General features: G+C 39.4%; 1 protein-coding gene and 1 long non-coding RNA gene across 3 annotated transcripts in view; one reads left to right on the top strand and one right to left on the bottom strand.

The window, feature by feature from the left end:
* The window catches only part of NIPA1 (NIPA magnesium transporter 1), a 49,432-nt gene extending 42,523 nt beyond the window's left edge, over positions 1 to 6,909 (top strand). The window contains exon 5 of the mRNA XM_043487888.1: positions 1,087 to 6,909. Coding sequence (XP_043343823.1) covers positions 1,087 to 1,598 — 512 coding nt within the window. The 3' untranslated portion in view covers positions 1,599 to 6,909. The remainder of the gene's footprint in view (positions 1 to 1,086) is intronic.
* Positions 1,445 to 12,048, bottom strand: LOC122453736. Of its 2 annotated transcripts, none has more exons than XR_006273148.1 (3): positions 11,895 to 12,048; positions 10,681 to 10,949; positions 1,445 to 1,559 (listed from the first exon to the last, which is right to left on the bottom strand). It is a non-coding gene; the product is annotated as an uncharacterized LOC122453736 (long non-coding RNA). The 2 variants fall into 2 exon arrangements; XR_006273149.1 differs by lacking the exon at positions 1,445 to 1,559 and adding an exon at positions 10,621 to 10,680 and having other exon boundaries at positions 10,765 to 10,949.
* Between the last annotated feature and the right edge of the window lie 11 nt (positions 12,049 to 12,059).

The raw sequence follows: 12,059 nt of genomic DNA, 5'->3' as shown, positions 1-12,059 counted from the left end.
AAATAGAATGCTCAAGTATAGCCACAGGAATAGATATATTAAGGACAGCAGACCCCACAGCATGCATGGAGTTGCTGACAATCTGGCAGGTGCAAAACAGACAATGTGGAGGTGTTGTCTTATTGACTCACTTGGGATTTTGCCATCATCGATGGGATCTTCTTCTTCTTCTTCTTCTTTTTCTTTGACTGGACCGAACAGCTTGCAGGATCTCAGTTCCCTGACCAGGGGTTAAACCCTGACTCTGTCGGTGAAAGCCTGGAATCCTAACTTACCTGGCCACAGGGAAATCCCAGCAGTGGGATCTTCTGAAATGGAAAATAACTCTTGAAGTACTGAAAATTTTAATATATATTAAATGCTTGCCAAATTACTTTGTTTTATACATAAAAGAGGTTCTAGGCTCTGATTATTATAAACGTTTTCCAGTTACCTGTCCGAGGTGACATTCAGAAGTTGTGAGGAGAACCCAGTGATTTTTTGTTGTGTGAGACTGTCTACACATATGAGGACCCACGGCCTCTGTGTGCGGCCCTCAGTCCCTGCCACAGCCAGAGATACCCCACAGTTTTCCTTCATGTTCTTTAAGGCCCCACATGACTCTTTTCCTGCCCCCCCCCCCCGCCCCCAACAGGAGTACTCTGCCTAGGGTTTGTTGAGTTGACCATCTTGTGACATGGCTTAAAATAAAATTCCTGAGGCTTCCCAGGCAGTCCAGGGTTGGGACTCTGTGTTTCCGCTGCAGGCGGCACGGGCCTGATCCCTGGTGGGGTAATTCTGCGTGCCCTGCCACGTGTGCAAAAAGAGAAAGAACAATCTCATAGTGTGCATGTTGACTTCTAATGTTATAGAATATTACTAATAGAAGACTTATTTATTGACTTGTAATATGTAGGAGCTATGAATTTTTTAATGATGAAAACAGTGATGGGAAAAAGTTTTTGTGGATTGAGCTCAGTGGGTCTGGTAAAGCACACCTGGAGCAGTGGAGTGTCCTGGTGGCAAGGGCAGGGGCAGGTGGTGGAGCGTGTGATGGGGGCTGCTCTGCTGGGCCCCCCGCATCACTGTGTACCTTCTCTTTTCCAGTGTTTGTGGGCTATCTGTGCATCGTGCTGCTCATGCTGCTGCTGCTCATCTTCTGGATTGCGCCGGCCCATGGGCCCACCAACATCATGGTCTACATCAGCATCTGCTCCTTGCTGGGGAGTTTCACCGTGCCTTCCACCAAGGGCATTGGGCTGGCTGCCCAGGACATCTTCCACAACAACCCGTCTAGTCAGCGGGCCCTCTGCCTGTGTCTGGTGCTCCTGGCCGTGCTTGGCTGCAGTATCATCGTCCAGTTCAGGTACATCAACAAGGCCCTCGAGTGCTTCGACTCCTCTGTGTTTGGGGCCATCTACTACGTTGTGTTCACCACACTGGTCTTGCTGGCCTCAGCCATCCTCTTCCGGGAGTGGAGCAACGTGGGTCTGGTGGACTTCTTGGGCATGGCCTGTGGGTTCACCACTGTCTCCGTTGGAATTGTCCTTATACAGGTGTTCAAAGAGTTCAACTTCAACCTGGGGGAGATGAACAAATCTAATGTGAAAACAGACTAGGATGTAACAGGAGATTGTTTGGCTTGAGGAACAGAAAGAAGATACGGTCTCTGGTCCTAATTTGATGTGAAGAAGAAAAGTAAATTTACACAAGTGCATCGCTTGTGTTGGAGTTGCTTGTATATGATGAACAGGCTGGTGGAGAATGAGATGCGTTGCTTAGCACTGGAGTGTGGACTCAGCCTTCTGTTCTCTGAAGTTGCTCAATGGTTGCCTGAGTGTCATCTCTCTCTGATGAGAGGAATCTTATGTTCATTGCCATTAACCTGGAAGCTTTGATGAATACTCTTTGCTTTTAAAACACTATCATTATTTAAATAGAGTGGGCCTATTCTGGTTAGTGTTTGCAGGGGAACAGATGTTCTTATTTAGAAGCTTACTTTGGAAATAGGAGAAAGTGTTGTCTTGAAGTCTGACTCTACAGTAAATGTGTCTTTAGTCTTGTTATTTTGCATTAAGCACGTATAACATTCAGGTGTTCCATCCAAATCAAAGGTATATACATTTAATTGTTTTTAATCCTCTGATGTGTTGACTCTCCTACCCCTGACTCCTAGACATTTTAATTGGAAACAGAGAGAGAAGAGTGAATGGATACCATATACTGTTCCATTTGCAGGATGATTTTCAGTAGCTCAAATCAATTTCAGTGCCTTTATCACTTGAACTATTCACTTAATTTGACTATTACTGTGTGTCTGTTCTCTTAGATTAGAATAATGCAACTTCCATGATTATACTTTAGTATTTCACTATTCAAACTATAAATGTTCAAAGCAGTTATAAATTATAGTATATTATTTATTGGAAGAGAATCAAGATGAAAGACACATTAGAGTAAGTTGACCCTTTCAGCATGTGTTATAGTCCAATTAAAGACAATTGAATAAGTAGCATGAGGTATTTTATTTGTATTCAGTCTAATATAACTGGGAGCCAGTATTAAATTTACCCATGTTCTCATTCAGTAAACATTGTGGCCACTAAGAAGAAATTATTTAACTTGATAATAAGGCTGTTAAATGAGGGAGTTAACTGTTCAGTGGCACATGAGTTCAGGAACAAGTTAAAGGACGCAATTAAGCTTAAGTTTTTTTTTTTTTTGCTACAAATTGGAACACACATAGTTTTAGAAAGAATTTCTAGCAAAAATGAAAAGTTTAACCATCTCCCTGTTGTTTGAGATGACAAAGCACTCTGCAGTCCCTCACCCAATCTCTCATTAAACTTCTGAAATGCAAAATAGCCATTAATGATCCCAGTATTTGGATCAAAAGAGGTCATTTGCCTGTCTATAGTAACCTTCCCTGTGTATGAAATAGTAACAAAGCACAGAGTGATGCAAATATTCATCAAGATATCATATACTTCATCTGCAATATTGTTCCCCCAACCCCACCCTGCGAGGCATGTGGGATTTCCCTACCAGGGACTGAAATGGTGCCCCATGCAGTGGAAGTGCAGTCTTAACCACTGGAGCACCAGGCAACTCCTAAGGGCAGTGTTTTGTCTAAATAGGGAACTAAGCCAAGCTGAAAGATGGGATTGAGTAAGGTGATAGGATTGACTTGGTGAAGTAGAACATGGAATTTAATAATACCCAGTTAAAATTACTAAGGAATGTCAATAGGAAAAAATGTATTTTTTTTTAGATGAAAAGAACATTTCTAAAGACCTAAGGGATAGTTCCCTAAAGTGTTGAATAAAGAGGCTAAATAAAACAAGGATAGAGCAAAAAACACCCCTATGAATTAAAAGTACATTGGATGATCATGAGTTGTCAGTGAGCTGTGAACTAACAGCAGCAAGAGTATTTAAAAAATTTTCTAAATCTTATAGTAACTGATAGTTAATAAATGCTCCCAGCATTTACTGATAGTAAAATGCTCCCAGAAATCCATTACTCTTTTTATCAGCTCTTGGAGGTTTGTTTTTTATCATCAGTATTTTTAGGAATACAGGCCTTAATTTATTGAACTGAATTTTCTAAAAATGTAGGTGTATAAATATACTTTTCAGCATAAAAATAGTTTCCTAGGTAAGGAGTTGAGATATTAAAAAAATACATGTGACTATACAAGTATCATAAGAAAGTTCATGGAAATTACTTTTTTTTTTTTTTGGTTGCAGTTTCCATGTGAAGCTTAGTTTATTTAAATCCATCTATTGATGTTCCTGGTTGCAGTTAATCTGTGTATTCCATAGACACTTAGAGGTGATATTTTCTGGATTATCTCCCTATGATTTTTTTTTTTAGTAAAATAAAATCTCAAAGTATAAACAACTTGTCATCTCTTGAAGGTGATAAGCCCCAGAATAGTTAGACTCTTCCAAATTTATATCTGTTTAGCAGATTACTTTGGTAGGATGCACAGCTTTTCTTCCACTGGAATGCAATTCATACCATCCATTGTATTCCAAGTGTGACTGTAGCCTGGAAGTAATTGACAGACTAGCAGTCTAACAGCCTACTTTTCAGGTTTGACATAGAGCATATAACTTCTGACTTACAGTATTTATTTTACAAATCTGTGTTTTTATAATTTATTTGGAATTTAAAAAAATAAAAGCTTTAAAGAGAAAGACCCAGAATGGGGATAGGTCTTACAGTGATCTTTCCAAAAGTAAACATTTTCATTATTATGCTATTCTCTGGGTTTTATCTTTGATAAAACTAAGGGAAAAAATTGTCCACTTGTTTTCAAGCCTCCTGTAAAATCATATGTTTGTGATCAAAACTTGCACATTTACCTGGATAGATACCTAAATAGGCCATTTCTCTCCTCTCTTACTTGGACAATGCCTTGTTTTCTCCTCTGAATCTTTGCATTTAAAAAGATTGCTTCTTGTTCTGCTCAGTGGTTAAGTGTATATGGCCTATTAAGGATTCTAACCCAAACCCAGCACCAAGATCACCCTGAGTGTTTTGCTGTTCTATAGGACTGCTCCACCTCTGCAGAGAAGAATCCGGAAAGAAAGGGCAGTCTCCCTGCTGCCACATGGGGAACAAGAACTCCCCACAGGTGGGTCTTCAGGGGGTATCATCGCTCAGATGTTATTATGGTCTTTTCACATTAGAAAGTTAGTGAAATACACTTTGCTGCTCTTGGTTCAGCAATAAGAAATATTCTTTCAAGTCCTACTTTTCAAGCCAATTTGTTATATGCAGTTTTATTTCCAGAAGTTGATTCTAGCTGTGGTCAATAGATTGGGTTTTTCTTTGGGTTTCTCGTCTGATAGAAGAAAGTACTATTGAAGTAGGCAGTCACCTCTCATCTTCCTTCTTCATTGACCTCTCAGCTCTTTGTAAATACTGTGCTCACTTCTAGAGGCCAGTTCCTAGACTGTAGTTCCTAGATCTGTAAAGTGCTTGAGATGCACTGTCTGTAGGCCTGGATGAGTCCACGGAGACTGAGGTATTTGTTGGTCACAGGCTACTGTCATGCTGCCTAATTCTTGTTAGGAGATGACACCTCTCTTTTCTGAGCTTCTCAACTAACCCAGAAGAGCAATCTGCAGAGCTCTGCCCATCACTCTTCTTTGATGCCTACTTGATCCTGACTTAGAAATCCTGGGACTGAGTAGGAACCTGCAAAAAGAAGCGTTGGTTTAGGTCTGTTCACGACTGACCAGTTGGCTCCAGTGGTCTGATGAAGTTGTCCTTACTGTGTCTGACACCATGGAAATAGTTCACCCATCAAGCAGGATTTGATGGAATCTTGGTGTTCTACCTTCTCAGGGACCAAAAATGTAACATTAACTCCTTAGCATTGACCTTCCTCTCAAAGATGTCTGTGTTATTGATAGTTTTTCATATGTTTTACTCATAGTTGTAGCTAGAGGTCTGTTAGAGTTAGGAAGAGAAAGACCAGTTTGTACACCAGTCACACCATAAAACAGTTTATCATATAAAATACCTCAACTTTCTGTATTCCTCACCTCCGCCTCAAAGTTGTACTGGTGATGAATTTTGAGGGTCTATCCTTTAGCTTATAGGTGAGTTTTCACATCTGGCCAGATTCTTATACCTCCATCATATACTTGAATAGATTAAGAAATATAGGAATGGGAACAAGAATTTGGCCCAACTTCACAACTCATTTATTTTCATAGTATTTCTCACCATGTGGTTAAATGCAACAAAAGAATTATATTTTAAAAAAGTGTAACTTTCTGTTACATCAAAAAATACTGTCTAGTGAAAAGTTGATATTCAGTAGAACAATGATCATGTAAATAAGCATCTATTTCAAATGTACCCAATATGAAAAAAAGCATAGTTTAGGCCCCAGAGCATGAGCCGGGAGGATTTATTTGTTCTTTTTTCTATTTTCCTCTGAATTGTGCAACTGTAGGTGAGTCACTTAACCTTTCTGTGCCTCAGTTTCTCTACCTCTAAAGGGTGGGATGGGTCTCCGTGTCTGTGTTAGAGCATTTGCATGTTTAGCTTATGCTGGTCACCTCAGACCAGAGCGCATGGACAGGACCCCTTGGGAGTGATGGACTGGGCATCCTGTCTGCTCAGGACCATGCTGTAGACACGCAACTTCAAGCACTGAGTAAACAGAGGAAGCGCTGGGTGTAAAGCTTGCATGATTTTATGAAGCTTTAATTTTCCTTTATTTTTTTGTTTTAAAAAGAAGGGTTTTATATATTCTGTTGTAAAATATGGAAGTTAAACAAGGACTTTAAAAAGCTGCACTGAGAGATCACATTCTGATGGTGTAATGAGCTTCTCTGACATTCCACAAAGGTGTATGTTCTGCAGAAGAATCAATGACCTGTAAACCAGATTAATTCTGTTGTGTTGAATTTGTAATGGGTGATGCTGAACTTCCTGCTTCCAAGTGGCTCAACCCTGACCATGAACTACCTGACACCAGGTGAATGTCAGGAACTCCCAAACCATTAGTGCCAAAGGGTCACACTGAAAAGCGCAGAATCTCTTTCATTTGTCAGACCGTAATAATTTGCCCCCAACCCCAACCTCATGTCAGTGTTTTCACACTTTGGAAAAATTTAAGAGTACTGTTTTTCAGTAGAATTCCTGAGTGTTTTTGCCTCTTTAAATAACTTTCTTGTAAAATGGAATATAATTGTGAAAGAGGAATAAAACTAGATAAAAAATGTAAAATGTTGGTTGGTTGCGTAAAATCTTTTTCATGTAAATGTATCAGAAGAGCTTCCAATTAGCACACACACATACTTGTCAATGACTAATACTTGCTTATATTCTGCTTTATAGAAGTAGTCATAGCATGTTGTAATTGCCTTATGTAAATAAAAGGCTATTTATTAAGTTTTCCAATAATATTTATTAATATGTATGTGTTTTAAAATAAAATAACTTATTTCTAGCTGAACACTCGTTGCTTTTTTGCCCTTTACATGAGAAGTTTGTGTGGTCTCAGGTTCCATATCATCTTAATTTCTCAATCAGATGCTTCCCATTTTCTTCATAGAAACAGATAGCCCAGGTCTCCATCAGGATGTAGAAAATGTCCACTCATGCATATCTTAGGAAGCAAAACTATGATGAGTGAAGAAATTCACCACCGAGAGACTACCTCCTGATACAATGAAATGATGTATTAAAGAAAACCATTTGTATTTTAATATGTTAATGTCTTTTACATGTTTCTGAGGTATATAACATATAACACATTTTAAATACATGGAAAATTTGAGAATCATAACACATTTTAATACTCTGTCATCAGAAATCTTGTCACTAATCTTTATAAGTGTCCTAAAGTAATTTTATTAAATTATTTATTAAATTAAAAAAAATTTGAGCAAAATACTTTTCCTTAGGCTCTATCCAAAAAGATTTAATTACTTACATTTTGATCATAGTATATCTGTACAGAAATAAGGAAAAAACATTTTAAGAAACCACCAAATGGATAACCCTTTCTTCATAGGGTTTTTGGGATGGAATGTGTAAGTGCCAAATTCTTCAAAAACTTGCCTGGGTTGGTTACTATTACAAAACTTGTTAGTCGTAGCTGGTAGCCAAGTATACTACTATTGAACCTGAGCTCTATATCTGATTCTGAGGAGTATAGAAAATCAGATGTGCTCCCTACTTTCCACTTCCTCTGTTGATGAGTTATGTCCCTGTCAGTTGACCTTTAGACATCACATGCCAGCATCCTTGATGTAATATTAATCACACCATATTTTTAACCTCATATCATAGGTAGTTTCAAAAAGATTTTTTTGTTTTGGAAAGCTGAGGCACAGTCAAGAAATAGAGAAATAAAAAGATACCTGTATCCATATTAGCAGTTCAAAGAAAAGAGGTATTAATTCCAGCTGAAGAAATTTATAAGTGTGGGGTTTGGAACTGTGCCATGGCAAGCAGGATAGGAGAGATGCCAATCAAGTAACAAACACAACAGATCCATGTAAAATAATTGAGATAACGGGCTGGAAGGTGGAGGAAGTTCAAATTAGGTTGTCTGTTTATAAAATGGAATCATTTTATTTTGGGCAAAGATGTCTGGAGGATCTCAGTGTTCCTCCCCTATTTTGGCATGTTTATTCACTATTGGTTTTCTATTGCTGCTCTAACAAATTACCACAAACTCTGTGGTTTACAATTACACAAACTTACTATCTTATAGTTGTGAGGGTCAGAAGTCCAACACAAGTTTAACTGGGCTCAAGTCAAGATGTTGGCAGGATTACATTCCTTCTAGAGGCATTTGAGGAGACCTATTCTCTGCCTTTTGCAGTTTCCAGAGACCATGCACATTCTTTGGCTTGTTCCCCTTTCTCCATCTTCAAAGCCAACAACGTTACGTTTCTCTTCTTCACTGTCATATCTCATTCTTTGACTCTGATACCCCCACCTCCCTCTTATAAGGACCCTTGTGATTATTTTGGGCCCACCTGGACAATCCAGGATTATCTTAAGATGCTTAACTTAATCATACTCACAAGGTCCTGAGGATGAGGACTGTGGCTATCTTTGGAGGGCCATAATACTCCCCACCTGATCCACTCAACATTTCATCAAGTGAAGCAACTGTTAAAAGCCAACATCTGATGACAACCCACTCCAGTATTCTTGCCTGGGAAATCCCATGGACAGAGGAGCATGGTGGGCTACAGTCCATGGGGCTGCAAAGAGTCGGACATGACTTAGCAACTGAGCACACACACGGATGTGTACAAGTTTTGAAGGATTCTGTGCTTATTTCTTAACAGTGTCACATGCTCATTAAAATAATTAAATATGAAAAAAGTCAACATCTGGCTTTTAATAAATATCCTAGTGTTCTACCCAAAAATTCATTTCAAGTTACTACTTTTTCAGAGAGCTCTCCCCTCTCCCTCCAACAAATGTATTAGAAAATGCCTACTACATGTGTCAGTCATCTATGGCCTTGAGTAAACTAATATTAATTGAAATATATATAATAATTATTAAAATGCTAGAGAATGTCATTATTTACTTCTCAATGAAAAAGGGTCAAATTACTAATAGGGGGTTGAGCTAAATTAAAAAGATTATCTGAAATGCTATTCTCATGTTTCTGTCTGACATCTATGGTAACAAAACCAAAACACAGGAGAGTAATTGAAGGACAATGTATATATGAGAAGTAATTTAGATTTACTAATTCATGATTTTTAAAAAATATTACTTAATAAATCTTGCCTATACTTCTCTAACAATGACAAAAGTAGATTTTAATAGTTTTATTGAGATATGATTGACATGCAATAAACTTCACATATATAAAATACACAATTTGGTATGCTTTAATATATATCATATGATGTCATATGATGAAAACATCACCACGAGCAAAACAGTGAACATACCTATCACTCTCAAGGTTTCCTTTTACCCCATTGCAATCTATCTGCCTTCCTTGCCCCCCCTACTCCCAACCATTCATCTGCTTTCTGTTGCTATATATTACCATCCATTTCCTGAAATTTTATATGAATGTATACCTCTCTTTGGTCTGGCTTCTTTCACTTATCAGAATTACTTTGACATGCCACCATATTATAGCATGTATCAACAGTTCATTCCCTTTTATTGCTCAGTAGTATTCCATTATATGGACATACCATAGTTGTTTATCCATTCATCTATTGACAGACATCTAGATTGTTTCTGTTTTTTTATTATAAATAAAGCTGTTATTAAATGTTCATTTACGTTCAGATTACATTCATTTACATTGTATCTTTTAATGGTATATACTTTCATTTCTCTTGGGTAAAATTACCTAGAAGTTGAACAGCTGGATCATTGGATCATATGGTTGGAGTATGTTTAACTTTTTAAGAAATTGCCAAACTGTTTTATAAGGAGATTGAAATATTTTACAATCCTACTAGCAGTATATGAAAAGGCATTCAACTTTTAAAAGTTTAAAAAGATCTCATGGTCAGTGCTTGAACACTTCTGTGTATAAGGTGTGCATCATCTTGCGCTGAAAAAGTTATCTGGGCATTAAGGAGCTTGTATCACATTAGCAGGGAGTATTACATATACTTATAAAAATACGCCGTGCAGACGTGTCAGGTGTGTGCTGAGTTCAGATAATGAATTTGAGATGAGTCTGTGAGCTAGTGATGACAGAAAGATGACTAGATGAGGCAGGATTTAATTGGTATGATTACAATACTGGCAGAAAAGAGGTGCAAGCAAATTTGTTAAGTCAACATAGTTTCTAAGCATTTTCACTCATATGAACGAGCCACTGCTTTCATTACAGCCATCTGCCTCCTCGAGGCACCTGTTGGAATTTATTAGTTATTGCTACATACCTCAGAGAAGGCAATGGCACCCCACTCCAGTACTCTTGCCTGGAAAATCCCATGGACGGAGGAGCCTGGTGGGCTGCAGTCCATGGGTTTGCGAAGAGTTGGGATAGGACTGAGCAACTTCACTTTCACTTTTCACTTTCATGCATTGGAGAAGGAAATGGCAACCCACTCCAGTGTTCTTGCCTGGAGAATCCCAGGGACAGGGGAGCCTGCTGGGCTGAAGTCTATGGGGTCACACAGAGTCGGACACGACTGAAGTGACTTAGCAGCAGCAGCAGCTACATACCTATTCATGTCAAAGAGTGGCTTAATAGAAGATTCCTTCATTCTTTCTCATGTATCTGTGGATCAACAGGACAGTTTTGTGTACCTCAACCAACTTGGCTCTATGTCTGTTCTCTGGGTCAGTTAGGTGGCTTTGCAAGGTGCTCTCTCCACCTGGTCTCCTCCTCCAGCCAACGAGTCCAGGCTTCTTCTCATCATGATTTAGGCGGGCAACCACCACATTTTCTTGGCTAAGGCAGAGTCGGGATGGAGTAGAACTGCAAAGCCACTCTGCAAAATGTGTGGGCACACGGATGGGTACAGAATTAGAGCCATTTTTAACAGTCTACTGCATCATTAGAGACCAGCTTGTCAACTATCTTTCAATAGTCAATGTAATTGCTTATTTGACCATGTCCTCTAGATAGAACAGGTGAGACCAAAATAGTAAACAAAAAAGTTCCTCTGAGCCAATTCTAAAAAGGACAGTTGTCTGGTTGCCAAGTTTAGGGCAGATTAAAAGCTTTTAAATTAGAAGCTGCATGGTTACCAAAACCAGAGTAGTCAGGGACTGTGCAGTCTAGATAATAATAGTCCAATGAGGCTGCAGTCCTAAACAAGCAAATTACACTTGGCGTTTTCTGACTAAATAAGCACAGACTTCATATTAGAAAGATTCCCACCCAAAATTATTTAAATTTGGTATAACAGTGTTCCCACATCTAGTCAAAAACTGGAAAAATATCCTCAGAGGAATTGCACCTGTAACCAAGGTATTATTGTTTTATTAGCAGGTCTCACTCCATATCCAGCTAACGTTGCTCTTCCTGGTTTCTAATAAATAAATGAGCCCTCTTCGTCCTTTTTTGACGAAACCATGGTCATGGGTCCCATGAACTTTCTACGTTCCGGAAGAAGCCAAGGCAGGGCAGCTTAACAGTGGGTTTCCCGTGCATCTCACGAAAAATAAATTTCCCAAGTGTCGGGAGGTCGGCATTGTAGCAAACCGTGAACTCTCCCAAAGAAAGTACCGAAGAGATTCGGATTCGGTTAGTTACCATCTGGGAAGAGAAGGCCTTACCCGGAGCCAAACTCCGCCCCGCCCCCAGCACTCGGTTTCGCCCCATTGGCCTCCTCCTACTCGCCCGGGCCTCCGGGTCTCACTCTAGTCCCGCCCCTGCCCTCTCGGAGCACCTTTCCCTAGGATAGCTTAGAGACATAGCTTCATGTGCTAACCGCGCGTGAGAATTCACCGCACATGGTACTTCTTGATGCTGATTTGTTTTGATTTTGATCACTTGGTCAGCCAACGATCCAGACCACCTTCCTCTGTCCCGCCCCTTGCTCCGGAAGGCGCGCCGGGGGCGGGGCGTTTGCCGCGCCGCACTGCGCGTGCGCGCG

This window comes from Cervus canadensis, chromosome 15 (assembly GCF_019320065.1).
Source record: "Cervus canadensis isolate Bull #8, Minnesota chromosome 15, ASM1932006v1, whole genome shotgun sequence".
Taxonomy (NCBI): domain Eukaryota; kingdom Metazoa; phylum Chordata; class Mammalia; order Artiodactyla; family Cervidae; genus Cervus; species Cervus canadensis.
Note: the sequence above shows the minus strand (reverse complement) of the source record. Positions and strands in the feature narration are given on the sequence as shown.